This window comes from Zophobas morio, unplaced genomic scaffold (genome assembly GCF_036711695.1).
Source record: "Zophobas morio isolate AGI-343-1 ecotype UQ-CSIRO unplaced genomic scaffold, CSIRO_AGI_Zmor_V1 ptg000012l, whole genome shotgun sequence".
NCBI classification, from domain to species: Eukaryota; Metazoa; Arthropoda; class Insecta; order Coleoptera; family Tenebrionidae; genus Zophobas; species Zophobas morio.
The window spans coordinates 13,462,709-13,480,850 of NW_026972117.1; the positions used below are offsets into that span (position 1 = coordinate 13,462,709).

General features: G+C 32.7%; 2 protein-coding genes across 10 annotated transcripts in view; one reads left to right on the plus strand and one right to left on the minus strand.

Moving 5' to 3' along the window:
- Window positions 1-6,839: 6,839 nt before the first annotated feature.
- LOC135127821 (eukaryotic translation initiation factor 2 subunit 2) lies at window positions 6,840-8,480 on the plus strand. The gene is made up of 4 exons (XM_064054459.1): window positions 6,840-7,042; window positions 7,147-7,549; window positions 7,757-8,096; window positions 8,154-8,480. The coding sequence occupies exons 1-4, from the start codon at window positions 7,025-7,027 to the stop codon at window positions 8,335-8,337; spliced, it is 945 nt and encodes a 314-aa protein (XP_063910529.1). The 5' UTR covers window positions 6,840-7,024; the 3' UTR covers window positions 8,338-8,480.
- LOC135127818 (uncharacterized aarF domain-containing protein kinase 5-like) overlaps window positions 8,463-18,142 on the minus strand; it is a 103,373-nt gene continuing 93,693 nt past the window's right edge. For all 9 annotated transcript variants that reach the window (XM_064054449.1, XM_064054457.1, XM_064054455.1 and 6 more), the window contains exons 2-8: window positions 16,325-16,579; window positions 15,517-16,168; window positions 15,289-15,454; window positions 15,012-15,179; window positions 14,787-14,964; window positions 8,674-8,835; window positions 8,463-8,621 (exon numbers count right to left, since the gene is read on the minus strand). In XM_064054449.1, the coding sequence (XP_063910519.1) occupies window positions 8,516-8,621; window positions 8,674-8,835; window positions 14,787-14,964; window positions 15,012-15,179; window positions 15,289-15,454; window positions 15,517-16,168; window positions 16,325-16,560 (1,668 nt within the window). In that variant the 5' untranslated portion in view covers window positions 16,561-16,579 and the 3' untranslated portion in view covers window positions 8,463-8,515. The remainder of the gene's footprint in view (window positions 8,622-8,673; window positions 8,836-14,786; window positions 14,965-15,011; window positions 15,180-15,288; window positions 15,455-15,516; window positions 16,169-16,324; window positions 16,580-18,142) is intronic.

Here is an 18,142-nt window from a genome sequence, read left to right on the forward strand (position 1 = left end):
TATCTTAAGAACAGATTGACTTAATTTATAATTAAAAAAGAGTTTTCAATGCATTTTTAGTTACAAAAATATGTTAAAATGGGAAATCTGTACATGATTTTTTATTTTTTACGCTTCCTGCTGACATTTTTCGTTGAATACCGTACGATTTATGCTCCTAGTTCTTTAACTGAAGCGGCCAGAACGTCGGTTCACTTGAACCAGCGAAGCCCAATCACAGACACGGATTTCCATGACTCAGCTCCCATACTCCTATACATGCGTTCGCTCGGAACTGAGGCGATATCTTCGGTGCTTCTCGGCCAATTTCGGCGTACTCATGAAACCATTTTTCCATTTATTTTACAGAACAGTAGGGTTGCGGGGTGCGTGGGTAATTAGCATGAACGTGAATAAAAACCCACGTGTTGGTGTTTTGTGTTATTGTCTCTTTCATAGGTATAGGTGAGTGAAAAATGAATCCCGAGTACGATATCGTCATGTTGCTTCTTGAAACGCCGTTTTCACGGCGAACCGAGCTAGAACGTCGGCAAATTTTGCTAAATATCGAGCAGTCAAAACCGTTAATTCATTTAACTTCCATTGATAAGCGACAGAATCGTCAGTACTCCAAGTTTTTTAAATCAACTTGGTACCTACGAAACATATAAATGGCTCTGCCGTAATATTTACACAATATCCCAGGATATAACAATTTAAAGAATTTCATCCGAAGTGCAAAATTACATGAAAGGTCCAAAGTACACATTAAAAATTTCATGGGCTTAAAACGTTTAGAAAAGAACACAGCAACTATTCCCGAATCCCTCCAAGAAAGTGCTACTTTCAACAAAATTTTGACTTGTAAAAACATTGTTGATTCAATGTGTTATGGGTGTTATTATTATTATTATTATTATTATTATTGGGGCCTACCACTGATCCGGGAATGACCGGTATTCAGGCAAGACTTCTATTATTACTAACTAGGATGACCAAGTAATATTACTATTATTGTCAAACTTCTATCATCGCCTCACCACATCAGACAGTCACGAGCCGCCACTGCTCCCTATAAGCAAAACTAAAAAATATGAATGGAATGATAAATCACAAGTATAGTCTCCTCCTATTTTGGACATTTTAAAAAAGATTCATTTGGCAAAATTTTGGGCTGACGTCATCAATTTTTTGGAGCAAATAAATATTATTTTGAATAAAAATTTATTATGCTTATCATATGTTTAAAACATCTGCAAGATTTCAAAGCATTCGGTTTTGCATATTCAAAATGAAATTGTAGGTGAAACGAAGTTCACGGGGTCAGCTAGTATAAAATGTATCTTAAGACTAGACTGATGAAATTCTGTAATATTGTTTTAAGAATAAAACACCAGAAGGCTCTGAGATTGTTTAAACTCTTTCAGAAATAAAACATTGGAAATCCCTGAGATTCTTTGAAACTCATTCAAAAATAAAACAGGGCACGCTGACATTTTTTAAAATCCTTTCAAAATAAACCACTAGTGGCCCCTGAGAGCCATTAATTTTTTTAAGACTTTTTGACACTTTTTTCAAAATAAAGCACCAGGGGCCCCTGAAATTCTTTACATTCTTTCAAAAACAAAACACTAGGAGCCTCTGAGACCCATTAAAACCCGCCCAAAACTAAACACTAGGCGCCCCTGAGATTCTTAAAACTCTTTCAGAAATAGAATACTAGGGGCCCCTAAGAATCTTTAAAATCCTTTTAAAATTAAAAAACTAATTTAGGACTAGACTTCTGAGATTCTGTAATATTGTTTTAAAAATAAAACAACAGGGCCTCTGGGAGTCCTTTTTTTTAACTAGTCCCCTGAGGTTCTTTAACATTCTTTTAAAATAAAATACCAGGAGCCCCTAAGATTCTTTAAATTCTTTAAAAAATAAAACATCAGCGGACGCTGAAATTCTAGAAAAGACCTTTCAAAAATAAAACACCAAAGGCCCCTGAGAGTGTTTAATTTATTTTATTTATTTGTTATAAAAAATCCGTATCCCTGCGATTCTTTAACATGTTTTCATAATTAAAAGACTAGGGGCCCCTAAGATTCTTTAAGATCCTTTTAAATATTAAAGACTAATTTAAGAGTTTTAAAAATAAAAAACCAGAGGCCGGTGAGATTGTTTAAATCCTTTCAGAAATAAAACACTAGGAGTTCCTGAGATTCTTTGAAACTCATTCAAAAATAAAACAGTAGGGCACGCTGAGATTCTTGAAAACCCTTTCAAAAATAAAACACCAGAAGCCCCTGAGAGCATTTATTTTATTTTATTTAATAAAAGATCCATACCCCAGGATTCTTTAACATTTTTTCAAAATTAAAAGACTAGGGGCCTCTAAGATTATTTAAAATCCTTTTAAATATTAAAGACTAATTGCAGAGTTTTAAAAATAAAAAACCAGAGGCCACTGAGATTGTTTAAATTCTTTCAGATATAAAACACTGGGAGTTCCTTAGATTCTTTGAAACTCATTCAAAAATAAAACACCAGGTACACCTGAGATTCTTTACATTCTTTCAAAAACAATACACTGGGAGCTTCTGAGACCCATTAAAATCCGCTCAAAACTAAACACCAAGGGCCCCTGAGATTCTTAAAACTCTTTCAAAAATAAAACATTAGTGGCCCCAGAAATTCTTCAAAATACCTTAAAAAAAAGTAGAGGCCCTTGAGATTCTCAAAACTCTTTCAAAAATAAAACACTAGGGGCCCCTAAGATTCTTTAAAATCCTTTTAAATACAGTAGATTAGGACTCGTGAGTTTCTTTAAATTCTTTCAATAACAGAACACTGGGATCCCCTAAGATTCACTGGGATCCCCTGAGATTCTTTAAAACTCATTCAAAAATAAAACACCAGGGGCCTCTGAGATTCTCAGAAATCCTTTTGAAAACGATAAACTGAGACGCAGAGATTTTGTAATATTGTTTTAAAAATAAAACACCAGAGTCCCCTGAAATTGTTTAACTTTTTTCAAAAATGAAACACTGAGAGTCTCTGAGATTCTTTGAAATTTATTCAAAAACAAAATATCAGTGGACAATGAGATTCTTTAAAACTCTTTCAAAAATAAAACACCGGAGGCCCTTGAGATTGTATTGCATTGTAACTTTTTTTTTTATAAAAGACCAGCACCCCTGAGATTTTTTAACATTCTTTCAAAATGAAACACCAGTGGCCTCTGAAATTCTTTGAAAAACAAAACACTGGAAGTCTGTGACACGCTTTAAAATCCGTTCAAAAGTAAAACACTTGGGACCTTTGAGATTCTTTAAAACTCTTCCAAAAATAAAAAGAAAATTTTCAAAATACTTTAAAAAAAGTAGAGGCCCTTGAGATTCTTAAAACTTTTTGAAAAATAAAACAGAAAGGGTCCCTAAGATTCTTTAAAATCCTTTTAAATATAATAGAATATAGAACACTTGAGATTCTTTAAATTCTTTCAGAAGCAAAACACTAGGGGCCCCAGAAAATCTTAGAAATTCTTTTAAAAATAAAAGACTAGGACCATTGAGGTTTTGTAAGATTGTTTTAAAAATAAAACACCAGAGGCCCTTGAGATTGTTTAACTTCTTTCAAAAATAAAACATTGGTAGTCTCTGAAATTCTTTGAAATTCGTTTAAAAATATGTAAAACATGAGGGGACGATAAGATTCTTTAAAACATTTCAAAAATAAAACACTAGAGGCTCCTGAGGGTCTTTTTTGCATTCTTTAACAATCTTTCAAAATAAAACACCAGGGGCCCTAAGATTCTTTAAATTTTTTCAAAAACAAAACATTGGAAGTCTGAGACTTTTTGAAACCCGTTCAAAAATAAAACACTAGGGGCCATTGATAGCTTTAAAAATCCTTTTAAAAATAAAATACTAAGACCAGATTTTGTAATATTGCTTTAAAAGTAAAACACCAGAGCCCCATGAGATTGTTTAACTTCTTTCAAAATTAAAACACTGGGAGTCCCTGAGATTCTTCGACATTCATTCAAAAATAAAACACTGAAGGCCCCTGAGAGTCTCTAAATTTTTTCTTATAATAAAAAACTAAAACCCCTGAGATGTTTTAACAATCTTTCAAAATAAAACATCTGTGGTCCTAAGATTCTTTAAATTTTTTCAAAAACAAAACATTGGAAGTCTGAGACTTTTTGAAACCCGTTCAAAAATAAAACACTAGGGGCCATTGATAGCTTTAAAAATCCTTTTAAAAATAAAATACTAAGACCAATGAGATTTTGTAATATTGCTTGAAAAGTAAAACACCAGAGCCCCATGAGATTGTTTAACTTCTTTCAAAATTAAAACACTGGGAGTCCCTGAGATTCTTCGAAATTCATTCAAAAATAAAACACTGAAGGCCCCTGAGAGTCTCTAAATTTTTTCTTCTAATAAAAAACTAAAACCCCTGAGATGTTTTAACAATCTTTCAAAATAAAACATCTGTGGTCCTAAGATTCTTTAAATTAATTCAAAAACAAAACATTGAAAGTCTTTCAGATTCTTTAAAACCCGATCAAAAATAAAACACTGGGACTCCCTGAAATTCTTTGAATTCATCCAAAAATAAAACACTAAAGGCCACTGGGAGTTTTTTTTTTCTTTTAATGAAAAAATAGTACCCTGAGATTTTTTAACAATCTTTCAAAACTAAACACCAGTTACCCTAAGATTCTTTAAATTACTTGAAAAACAAAAAATTCTGGCAGTCTTTGAGACTCTTTGAAACCTGTTCAAAAATAAAACACTAGGGGCCATTGAGAGTTTTAAAAATCCTTTTAAAAATAAAATACTAAGACCAATGAGATTTGTAATATTGTTTTAAAAGTAAAACACCAGAGCCCCATGAGATTGTTTAACTTCTTTCAAAAATAAAACACTGGGAGTCCCTGAGACTCTTCGAAATTCATTTAAAAATAAAACACTGAAGGCCCCTGAGAGTCTTTAAATTTTTTCTTTTAATAAAAAACTAAAACCCCTGAGATGTTTTAACAATCTTTCAAAACAAAACATCAGTGGCCCTAAGATTCTTTAAATTAATTCAAAAACAAAACATTGAAAGTCTTTCAGATTCTTTAAAACCCGATCAAAAATAAAACACTGGGACTCTCTGAAATTCTTTGAATTCATTCAAAAATGAAACACTAGAGATTTTTTTAACAATCTTTCAAAACAAAACACCAGTGACCCTAAGATTCTTTAAATTAGGTGCTTGAAAACAAAACATTGGCAGTCTTTGAGACTCTTTGAAACCTGTTCAAAAATAAAACACTAGGGGCCATTGAGAGTCTTAGAAATCCTTTTAAAAATAAAAGACTAAGATCTCTGAGATTTTGTAATATTGTTTTAAAAGTAAAACACCAGAGACCCAAATTATTTTTTTTCTCTTAATAAAAAACTAGTATCCTTGAGATTTTTTAACAATCTTTCAAAATAAAACACCAGGGGCCCAAAGATACTTTAAATTCTTTCAAAAACAAAACACTGAGAACCTTTGAGACTCTTTAAATTCGTTTAAAAATAAAAACACTAGGGGCCTCTGAGAATCTTTTCTTTTTCAAAAACTAAACACTGGACACTCCTAAGAGTCTTTAAAATCTTTGAACAATACTTAAAAAACTAGTACGCGTGAAATTGTTTAACATTCTTTCAAAATACATCACCAGGGGCTCCTGAAATTCTTTAAAATACTTTTAAAAATAAAACACGGGGAATCTCTAAGATTCTTTAAAATTCTCTCGACCAAGGGTTCAAGATTTTTACAAATTCTTTCAAGAATACGCAGTAGCTATAAAGCCTAGGAAGAGACTAATGATAATATGAAAATATACAGGTATTCTAATTGAAAAAATTAAGTTGTGTGTTAAGGTTTAAAAATAGAACACTCTATACAGTTGACAATAATGTTAATGTACCTACTTATGTACTCAAAGCACCATACAACTTTCTACATTCTTTAATTTACTGTTGGTTTATTCTGAACAATCCAAAGTTGCGGAGTTTGGTAATTAAAAGGGGATGGGAAAAAATAATACAGATCATTATAAAATACGGTAGAATACAACAAGTTGGCTTTGGAAAATCTGTCACTTTAATAAGAATTTACCAGTTCATGACGTAGGTAATTCAATCTGAATTATTGGTTGCCTATCTATCAAAGAGCAGATACTGAAAAATCATAAAAGGAAGGTAAAAACGAAGTCATGATTGACATTGATGGTAGACGACGATGGTAAATTTCAAAGTCAACTTTGCTGCACAACCTTTTATTATTATTATTATTATAGTCATTGTAAATTTTATCTCGTTCGGAAAACAAGCAGTTTCTATACAAATGGAACAAATAACTTCATGGTTTACTGGTTATTAATGAGAAGAGTAATTATAGATCGAAAACATGGAAACGCAAAGTACAGAGTTTTGAATCCTATAGCAGTTTTGTTTTACTAAAAAAGCTGGAATATTTTGTAATTAATTTGTTTAATTAATGTTAGCTGGTTCATAAACAGTCGTTATCACAATGTTGATGATTTTATTATCATCGATATGACGATATGTAAATATATCTTGAGGTTTTCGAACTTTCGTTCTCTAACAATGAATACCTAAATACTTCATTTACTATCCCAGTAAATCTTAGTAAAAACTGGTTTTCCTTGTTTATGTATTATAAAATTGTATTATTAATAACATTCTCATTTCACACAGTTGCACAATTTTCGTGTGTCCTGAATTCATCTTTTTTCGAAGTGATTCAATTCAACTTTCCGCGCCGACGCGTCCTTGCCCTTTGGTGTTTTCACTTATAAACGCCGCTACATTGGCAACACCAACGTATTGTCAATGTGCTGTCACTGTTCACATGTGGTTGTAAAATTTGGCTGATGCAATAGTTTGTGAACGAATTAAACGCGAATTTTCGTGAAAAATTATACAGTGCTGAAACTTTAACCGGTCGAGCAGACTAAATAAACCCGGAAGATTCTTCTGTAACCAACAAAACCATGGCAGAAGACGACGCAGTAAGTAAACCAGCCCCAATCTGTCACCCTATGTTTATAGGTTATGGACACGCATCATTTTTATCAAAAACTTCCGTTTAATCGCCCATTTTGCCGTATTCTAGATTTTCGATCCGTCTTTAAAAAAGAAGAAGAAGAAAAAGAAGACCGCCTTCGATATTGAAGCGGCTTTGGCGGAGGGAGGCAATGAACCCCAGGAAAACAACACGACGGAGCATCCGGAAGCGAAAGAAGAGGATCAAGACGACGCCAACGTCGACATCGATTTAGACTTCACGAAGAAGAAAAAGAAGAAGAAGAAACCGTTCACTACGGATGACCTGGACGCCGTCATGGGGGAAACGAAAGAGGATGGGGGGAATGAAGGGGGTAATCAGGACGATGGGGCTATTGATGACAACTTCGACCTAGAGATGGACTTTACGAAAACTAAAAAGAAAAAGAAGAAGAGGAACCTTGGGGATCTCATTGCTGAAGCAGACGAAAAACACGACGATAAGGAGAATGGTACGAGTTTATTATATTCAGTTGTGTCATACAATAGTAACAGTAGTACTAGTACTAGTAAGCAAAGTGGGTTGTTATTGCTCCTATTATCACAATTATTGTTTAACATGCGGCAATTCTGTTGAACGAGTTCCGGAGTCAGGTACAAGAACGCATTTTTGTAGTTCAAAAAATATTTTATTCTAATGTTTGTATTGATGGTTGCAGTGGATGAGAATTCAGCGGTGTGGATGGGATCAGATCGTGATTACACCTACGATGAGCTTTTGAAACGTGCCTTTGAGATAATGAGAGACAAAAATCCTGATATGGCGGCTGGGAAGAAGCAGAAGTTCGTCATGAGACCGCCTCAAGTTGTGAGAATTGGTACCAAGAAATCCTCCTTCGCCAATTTTACAGAAATCTGTAAAATGCTCCATCGCCAACCTAAACATTTGCTAGATTTCTTATTGGCTGAATTGGGTACAAGTGGGTCTGTTGATGGCAACAGTCAATTAATTATCAAGGGCAGGTTCCAACAGAAACAGATTGAGAACGTTTTAAGAAGGTAAAAAATTTCAAAATCAAATTAATTTATTAAATTATTAATGTTTGAATTGTTTAGGTATATTAAAGAGTACGTCACGTGTCACACATGCCGCTCCCCTGATACCATCCTCCAAAAAGACACGAGATTGTTCTTCTTACAGTGTGAAACATGCGGATCGAGATGTTCAGTAGCAAGTATTAAATCAGGTTTCCAGGCTGTAACATCAAAACGTGCGGCTATCCGAGCGAAAACAGCCTAGGAAAGTTGGTAGAATATAATCGCAATATTTATAGCAAGCATGTTTATACTTATTTTTTAATTAAGTGCTGTTCATTAGGTGTGTACACTTTGTACGTAATTTAGCCAATTGTTGAATAAACGAGATTGTAACACAACAATAAACTTTATTTTATGTATGTATAACATGTACAAAAAAATTAACTCATCCCTGAAGCAATAATTTTCCTAAAGTCTGGAATTAAGCCTAACCAAATTAAGATACTGTTGACCGTATTTCTTAGCCAAGTAGACACTTTGATTACGCTGCAAGATGGAATTATATGTGGTTGGTAATATCAGATGATGTAGTACTTACAATAGTCTAACTTCAAAAGCCATTTTTGAAGGTATGTTGAATATCCCTTTGCTTGAAGCATCAGACAAGAAAGCCTTTTGGGTGGCTGCTCGCGCTAGAACTGCGTATCTGTCAATGGGATTGCCATGGGCGTGTGCTATGGCTCTTATGGTATTTAAATTCCTGCAAGTATGTGTTTTATGTAACATATATATGTATAAAAATATGTGGTGAGAAATTGAATTGAATTGAAAAATTAAAAATAAGAAAATCAGTCATTAACGTAGACAACCAAGCATAATTAATGTAAAATCATTTTATTAATGATTTCCTGTGTAAAACTGACTATTCCATAAGCACGTGTAATTCTTTTTTTTATTGTCTGTAAATTTACAAGTTCATTTAATATTCTTTAACTGATTATGGTTCGAATACAATTTTACAACGAAACAGCTACGAAAGTATAGTAATTGAGTCCATCGGGCGACTTGACACTTTCTTGTTTTCTCGACGTTTCATTACCACTACAGTACAACAAATGTGGTCGTCCATTTTCGTCTGTCTGTCTGTGACATTTTTTTTTTTAGACGCTAACCAAAAACTGTCTAATCATCCCCAACCAATCATGGGATAATGCCATCTCCAAAATTTACAACAGAAAATATTATTTAAATTTTATAAAACAAGATTCTAAGATATGTATAATTTATGAACCCGTGTTGAGATATTACTATATATTTTTGAAAACTATCCATTTACCTCCTCCCAAAAAATTCATGATGCCATCTCAAATTTTTGCTGCATAAATCCTATCTAAAATATGCAAAGTATGATGACTCATTACTTGTGGTGTATCAGTGGATTAATAATTTTTAACATTGTTCAATAACTTCAATTATAATGTTGTTAAATATATCGTAAATTAAAAAAATACTTTTAAAACTATTTATTTAATACTACTTGCAAAATACACTAAAAATGAAATTATTTGATAAGTTATCAATCTATCTGATTTCTTTGTTGATCTTTTTTTTTTTTGCTAATCTATCTGATATATCTGCTGATCCATCTAATCTATCTGTTTTATCTGTTCATCTACCTGATCTATCTGATATGTCCAATGATCTATCTGACCTATTTAATGTATATGGTGCTATCTGCTAATTTATATCATTTGATCTATTTAACTAATCCATCTGATCTTTCTGTGATCTGTACTTATTAATATAATTTATCTGATACATCTGATCTATCTGATCTTTCTGCGAATCAGTTTGATCTATCATTCATTTTTGATAATTGAGCTTTTGGAAAATTTTCCTAAACATCCACAAAAATTCTGGGATACCGATCTAGAACAACTAATTAGAAAAAATATCATGCTTATGGTATCACACAAAATTTCGGAAATATTTGTTTTGAAAGTTTTTTTTTTTTTTAATTATCAAATATTTAAAATAGTCGCTTTGAAAATCAAATTTTTCAACAATCCTCAAAATTTCCGTAATTCATATCGTAAATTAAAAAAGTACTTTTACAACTGTTTATTTAATACTAGTTCCAAAACATACTAAAAATAAAAATATTTGATAAACTATCAATCTATCCAATTTTTTTGTTGATCTGATTTTTTGCTGATCTATCTGATGTCAACTGGTCTACCTAACCTACTTAATCTATTTGGTGATCAATCAAATCTCTTTGCTGATCTGTATGAACTATCTGTTAATTTATATGATCCATCCGCTGATCTATTTGATCTATTGAATCCATCTGATCTTTCTGTGATCTGTACTCATTTATCTAAATTATCTGATACATCTGATCTATCTGATCATTCTGCTGATCTGTATGATCTTTCTGCTGATCGGTATGATCTATCTGATTTATCTAATCTCTCTAACAGATCTTGCTGCTAATCAGTATGATCTATCTGACCTTTCTGTGACCTGGATGATCTATCTAAATATATCTATCTAATTTGTCTGTACATTTGTTGGTCCATCTGATCGATCTGTAGATCTATCTCATCTATCTCATCATCATCAATCATTCATTTTTAATAATTGAGCTTTTGGAAAATTTTCCTAAACATCCACAAAAATTCTGGGATACCGATTTAGAAAAACTAATTAGAAAAAATATTCTGCTTATGATATCACACAAAATTTCGGAAATATTTGTTTTGAAAGTTATTATTTTTTTTAATTTACCAAATATTTTTTTTTATAATTACTTTCCAACAGGCCGAGAGGCCCAATTACAGGAAAGAGGACATACACAAACACCCAGAGGCAGAGCGGGAATCGAACCCACGACCCAAGGTGTAGTGGGCAGATGCCAAGCCACCTCACCCACCGGGTATTTAAAATAGTCGCTTTGAAAATCAAATTTTACAAGAATCTTCAAAATTTCCGTAATTCATATCGTAAATTAAAAAAATACTTTTAAAACTATTATTTATTTAATACAAGTTGCAAAATATAGTACAAATAAAATTATTTGATAAGTTATCAATCTATCTGATTTTTTTATTGATCTGACTTTTTTTGCTGATCTATCTGATATATCTGCTAATCTATCTAATCTACCTGTTGATCTGTCTGTTTTATCTGCTTATCTACCTGATCTATCTGGTATGTTTACTGATCTACCTGACCGATTTAATCTATTTGATGAACAATATAATCTCTTTGCTGATTTGTATGAACAATCTGCTAATTTATATGATCCATGTGCTGATCTATTTGATCTATTTAATCCTTCTATGATCTGTACTCATTTATCTAATTTACCTGATACATCTGATCTTTCTGCTGATTTGTATGATCTATCTGATTTATCTAATTTATCTGCTGATCTATCAAACTGATCTCTCTGCTAATCAGGATGATCTATTTGATCTATCTGACCTTTCTGTAACCTGGCTGATCTATCTATTGATCTATCTAATTTATTTGACCATTTATTGATCTATCTAATCTACCTGTAGATCTATCTCATCTATCTCATCATCATCAATCACTCATTTTCAATTATTGAACTTTTGGAAAAGTACCCTAAACATCCACAAAAATTGTGGGATACCGATCTAAAGAACTAACTAGAAAAAAATATCCTGCTTACGGTATGACACAAAATTTTGGAAATATTTGTTTTGAAAGTTTTTTTTTTTTAATTATCAAAATCGTAAGACATATTTCATATTGACAATTCTGAAGAAATCAAGGAGTTTTCGATGATGCTAAAGAAAATGTCAAAAATTTCATATTCAAAAAATTAGTTTTTGCAAAAGTTACCTAAACATCCACCTGAACTCTAAAATATAGATCTCGATGAACTGATTTGAAAAAAATATCCTATTTATCGTCTAGGACCACAATAGTCGCTTTAAAAATTAAAATTTTTCAAGAATCCTCAAAATGTTGCTTTCTGAATGATCTATCTGATTTATCTAATCTATCTGACCTTTCTGTGACCAGGATGATCTATCTGTTGATCTATCTAATTTGTCTGAACATTTGTTGGTCGATCTGATCTATCTGTAGATCTATCTCATATATCTCATCATCATCAATCATTCATTTTTAATAATTGAGCTTTTGGAAAAGTTCCCTAAACATCCACAAACATTCTGGGATACCGATCTAGAAAAACTAATAAGAAAAAAATATTCTGCTTATGTATTACACAAAATTTCGGAAATATTTGTTTTGAAAGTAATTTTTTTTTAAATTATCAAATATTTAAAATAGTCTCTTTGAAAATCAAATTTTTCAAGAATCCTCCAAATTTCCGTAATTCATATCGTAAATTAAAAAAATACTTTTAAAACTATTTATTTAATACAAGTTGCAAAATATAGTACAACTATGAAAGTATTTGACAAGTTATCAATCTATCTGATTTTTTGTTGATCTGTCTGTTTTATCTGCTTATCTACCTGATCTATCTGTTATGTCTACTGATCTACCTAACCTATTTAATCTATTTGGTGAACAATCTAATCTCTTTGCTGACCTGTATCAAATATCTGCTAATTTATATGATCTATCTGCTGATCTATTTGATCTATTTAATCTATCTAATCTTTCCGTGATGTGTACTTATTTATCTAATTTATCTGATACATCTGATCTTTCTGTTGATCTGTATGATCTATCTTATTTATCTAATCCATCTGTTGATCTATCTATCTGATCTTTCTGCTAATCAGGATGATCTATTTGATCTATCTGTGACCTAGATGATCTATCTAATTTGTCTGATCATTCGTTGGTTGATCTGATCTATCTGTAGATCTAACTCATCTATCTCATCATCATCAATCACTCATTTTTAATCATTGAACCTTTGGAAAAGTTCCCTAAACCTCCACAAAAATTCTGGGATACCGATCTAGACGAACTAATTAGACAAGTATATCCTGCTTAGGGTATGACCAAATTTTGGAAATATTTGTTTTGAAAGTATTTTTTTTTAATTATCAAAATTGTAATACATATTTCATATTGGCGATTCTGAAGAAATGAAAGAGTTTTCGAAAAAAATAAAATTTATATGATCCATCTGCTGATCTATTTGATCTATTTAATCCATATGATCTTTCTGTGATCTGTACTTATTTATCTAATTTATCTGATTATCTGCTGATACATCTAACTATCTGATCTGTATGAGCTGTCTGATTTATGTAATCTATCTGACCTTTCTGTGACCTAGATGATCAGAATTGATCTATCAAATTTGTCTGACCATTTGATCTATTTGCTGACTATCTGATCTCTCTGCTGATTAGTATGATCTATCTAATCTTTCTGTTGATCTGTATGATATATCTGCTATCTATTTTCTTGCTGATCTATCACATCTATCTGTTGAATTATGCGATATTTGTGCTTATCTGTATGATGTATCTGCTGATTTATCTAACTTATATCTCTCGGGGGAGCCTGCAACCCCTAGAGAGCGCGTCCCCGGGTGGCGGATAGGGGAATGCCCGACCCGGTTTTCCGGTGGGTAGGAGGGAAATAAAATACCTCCCGCGGACCAACAGGTGGGGCAGAAGGGGCTCCTAAGCCGTAGAGAAGGCAACCCTTCTAGAAGACCAGTCTGATCTGTTTGATTATCTGTTCTATTTATCTATTTATCTGCCTGGTGTCTGTGTCGATCTATATTAGACAGATAATCTCTGAAACTACTGGACCGATTGTCGTCAAACTTTATATGTATTTTAGAAGTATTATCTACCTAGGTGATAAATGCTAACTAAAATTTGTCTAATTATCCTCGTCAACAACTTGATGACGTCCACTCATTATATTGCGTAGTTAAGGTTATCTAAATTTTATGAAATAATAATGCGCCTGTTGTGGTTGATGACTCTACCTTGATTATTTTTTACTATTATTATTATTATATATTTTATTGTTTAATTCATCTTATTCTTTGGACGTTATACGATTTTCCACTATCACATTTTTTTGTAACAATGATATGGAAAGATTCCATAACTTCTCAGTCGAAATTTACAAATTATCATCAGTTAAATTAATATCATCATGTAAATTTTTTATTGCTTGAAATTCGAGAAAGATAGAATCTGAATAAAAATAAAAGCACTAAATTTCGTCGTGGCTTCTGATTAAAACGTCCATTTTGTTGACAATCACAGTTCAAGGCTAAATTTTGAATTTTTTGTGGGTTTTTACAATTTTCTTCGTGTCTCATTTTGGTGGGATGTTTAGGTTAGCACAATATTAAATTTCGAAAAAGCTTTAAAATCATTTTTCCTTTTGTATAGGAACCTATGGGTATGTGCTTCTGCATACTTAACAACAGTAACAATAAAAATAATGACTATAATTAAACATTTCAGATACTTTTTAAAGTTGATTGCAAATATTTAGTCATAATAACGAAGTTTATGTTTGATAATTACTGTTAATTAAAAAAATACTAAAGAAACATTTGCGCGTCAGCAACATTATATCTTAACAAAGCGCATGCGCAATTTTCATAAACAGAAAATAACACAGTAACTGTAATTTGTTGCTACCAGTGGCGGCTCGTGCGTAGAAAATTCAAAGGTTCATGACACTTGTGTTTGTGTAAACATTAATATACGCACTAACCTTATAACAAGTAACAGAGACGTGGGAATCACTTTTAACGTTACCATAATAGCATTAAACTTCGTCCTCGCTACCATGGTGATATGTTTTAAATCTTCTTCAGAGAGTTTAGCTTTCAGCTGGAACTGAAGCCTTCTTAGTGGCGCTTGCGTCAGAATTTCAGCAAAAGTTACATAATCTAAAACACAAACATCAAAAGTTTATTACACCTTTGTAAAAATATACCATCAACTCCAAATTGCTTTGCATAGAACTTCATATTTTTGTGGTCCCGTAATACTATGGCTTTCCACATGTGACTTAGATCTGTCATATGTTCCGGTTTGAGCGTTTGGTATAGTCCATGATCTAGTAAAACCAGCTGTGTGTTTCCATCAACTCGCCTTACCAAAACTGAAAAAGGAACAGTCCTAAGCTCAAAAGTCATGTTGATTTAAAAATATCTCATAAATCACTTGGATTTGAATTGTTGACCCTGTAGCGTACGTAAAGTGTCACTTACTATTTCCGGCATGAGGATCCGCATGCACAAACCCACATTGAAAAATCTGGTGCCCGAAAATCTCAAACAACTTAACATTAATCTCCTTCAGCGAAAACTTATGCTCTTTCAAAAACGTGACATCGCTGATCTTGCGCCCATCAATATACTCCATCACCAGAACCCTCTAAAACAAACCACCGATATGACATTAACATCCTCTTCAAACGTCATCAGTACCTAAAATACCGTGCTCGTGTAATCCCAGTAGATTTTAGGAACGTAAACGTAATTAAACTTCTTCAAATCATTGGCACACCGTTCCGCGTTCCTCCCCTCATTCACGAAATCCAGCTCCTGCTTCAAAGTATCCACGATTTCCTCTAGGACCCACCCGAAATTGAAATCCGGGTGCATGAACCCGATCCCTCTGAGCAGAAGCTTGATGGTGTAGACGTCGCTGATGAAACGTTTTCGGAGATCAATGTATTGTACTTTGACGGCGACTTCGTCGCCGGTTGTGGTTTTGGCTCTGAAGACTTGTGCTAGACTCGCGGCGGCGATCGGGGTGGTGTCGAAGGACTCGAACATCTCGGTTGGGGATTTGCCGAAGTCTTCTTTGAAGAGTTTGACGACCTCGTCGGCGCCTCGGGTTAGACATTTGTCTTGGAGGGCTTTCAATGTTTGGATGTATTCTTTGGGTAAGATGTGACTCATGGAGACTAGACCTTGGCCCATTTTGATGTAGGGGCCGCCGTTGGTGAGACAGGCTTCTAGGATTCTATTGGCTGCTCTTTGGTGGATGCGACTCATCATCACCTGGAAGTTGGGGGAGGATTCGGAGAGACCTATCATGGAGAAGTAGTAGTCGAAGGAGATGAGGAGTCCTACTTTTATGGAACTGGAAACATAAAAGTAGTTCTAAATTCGGTCACACCAGAGAATATCCAGACATGATGGATTGACATTTATGACACGAATTTTCAGCGACTGTAATCCCTATTCAGAGACTACATAGAGGCGAAATAACTTTAATAAAATAAAATAAAGATCTTACCGCAGAAATCGTGGTATGCCTCCCACGTATGACACATATTTTTCTTTATCTTCGGTGTCTTTGACTAGAGCTGTAGTTGCCAGGTATGCAAGAGTGCCACCTCCGATCCCCACGTTGCAAAAAATGAAGCCATTTTTTATATATGATTTTTTTCTATTCCTCGTTTGAGAGAAATTTCTGTGTAACAAGGGCCGTTTTAATGTGACTGTTAGGAGATACCGAGTTAACTTGTGCATTTCGTGAAATCTTCAACACCTTTAACAAATAATTATTTATTATTAAATAATACGTCGAGGTTATGTTTACAGTATTTATTAAACGTAATAATCTGCTAATTTGTGTTAACTGTTTGGTTAACAGATAGTGAAGTGTATTGGGTTACTTTAAGAACTTGACACATGCGCCTATGTAATTAACTGTTATTTATGTTAGTGTCAAATTAATCAATTAGGCAACTGCACCATATTATAAATTGATAGTCGATTAGCGTCACAGTGCTTGAACAACCTCCCTAATAAATATTCCCGTCAATTTGTGACAGATGATGCGATAATTTTTAAATGAAAAAGAAATTAACTTCTGGAACTCGAAATTTACAAAAAATCCTTTGCGTAATTTTCGAAGATGTTCAAGAAAAAGTCAAAAATTTGGTTTTCAATAATTGAGTTTTTGGAAAAGTTTTCTAACAATCCACACAAATTCTGGGAACTGATTAAAACAAATATCCTAGACCAAAATTTTTTAAATATTCGCTCTGAAACTCAAATTTTTTAAGAATCCTCAAAATTTCTATATTTCATACTGACACTTTTGGAAAAATTGTAGAGGTTTTAGAAGAAATGAAGAGAAATCAGTTTCTGGAATTCGAAATCTACGAAAATGTTTTTAGGTAATTTCGAAGACGGTCAAGAAAAGGTCAAAAATTTCATATTCATAAATTAAGCTTTTGGAAAAGTTGCCAATAATTCACGAAAATTGTGGGACCTATATCTCCACAAACTGATTCTAAAAAAATGTCCTGCGTATGATCCAGGACCAAAATTTTGAAAATGTTTGCTTTAAGAGTCAATTTCTTTTAAATCCTCAAAATGGCCATATTTCATTTTGGCAATTCTGGAAAAATGTTTGGAGTTTTCGAAGAAATGAACCCGAAATTAACTTCTGTAAGTCGAAATCTATAAAGAATCTTTTTTGGTAATTTCGAAAATGCTCAAAAAAGTAAAAAATTTTATATTCAAAAATTGAGCTTTTGTAAATTTGACTGATACTACACATTCTGCGATATAGATCTCGACAAACTGATTCTCAAAAACCGTCATATTTATGGTCCAGACTTCCAGAGGATCAAGATTTTGGAAATATTCGGTTCGGATTTTTTTTTATTATTCGAAATTGTAATATTCTGTTGGTGATTCTGGATAAGGGTTTCTGAAGAACAGAAGATGAAATTAACGACGAAAATTTGAAATTTTCAAAAAAAAATCTTTTTAGGTAACTTCTAAGGTGCTGAAAAAAGGTCAAAAATTCATTATTTAAAAATTGAGCTTTTGGAAAAGTTGCTATTATTAATCCATACAAATTCTGAGAAGTAAATCTCGACGAACTGATTCCAAAAAAATATCCTGTTTATAGTTCAGGGCCAAAATTTTGAAAATATTAGCTTTCAAAGTATGTATTTTTTTTAATCCTCAAAATTGGTGATTCTGGAAAAGTGCTAGAGGTTTTCGAAGAATTTAAAATGATATAAACAGTGGAAATTTGAAATTTTCAAAAAAATCTGTCTTGGTAATTTTCCAAGGTGCACAAAAAAAAGATAAA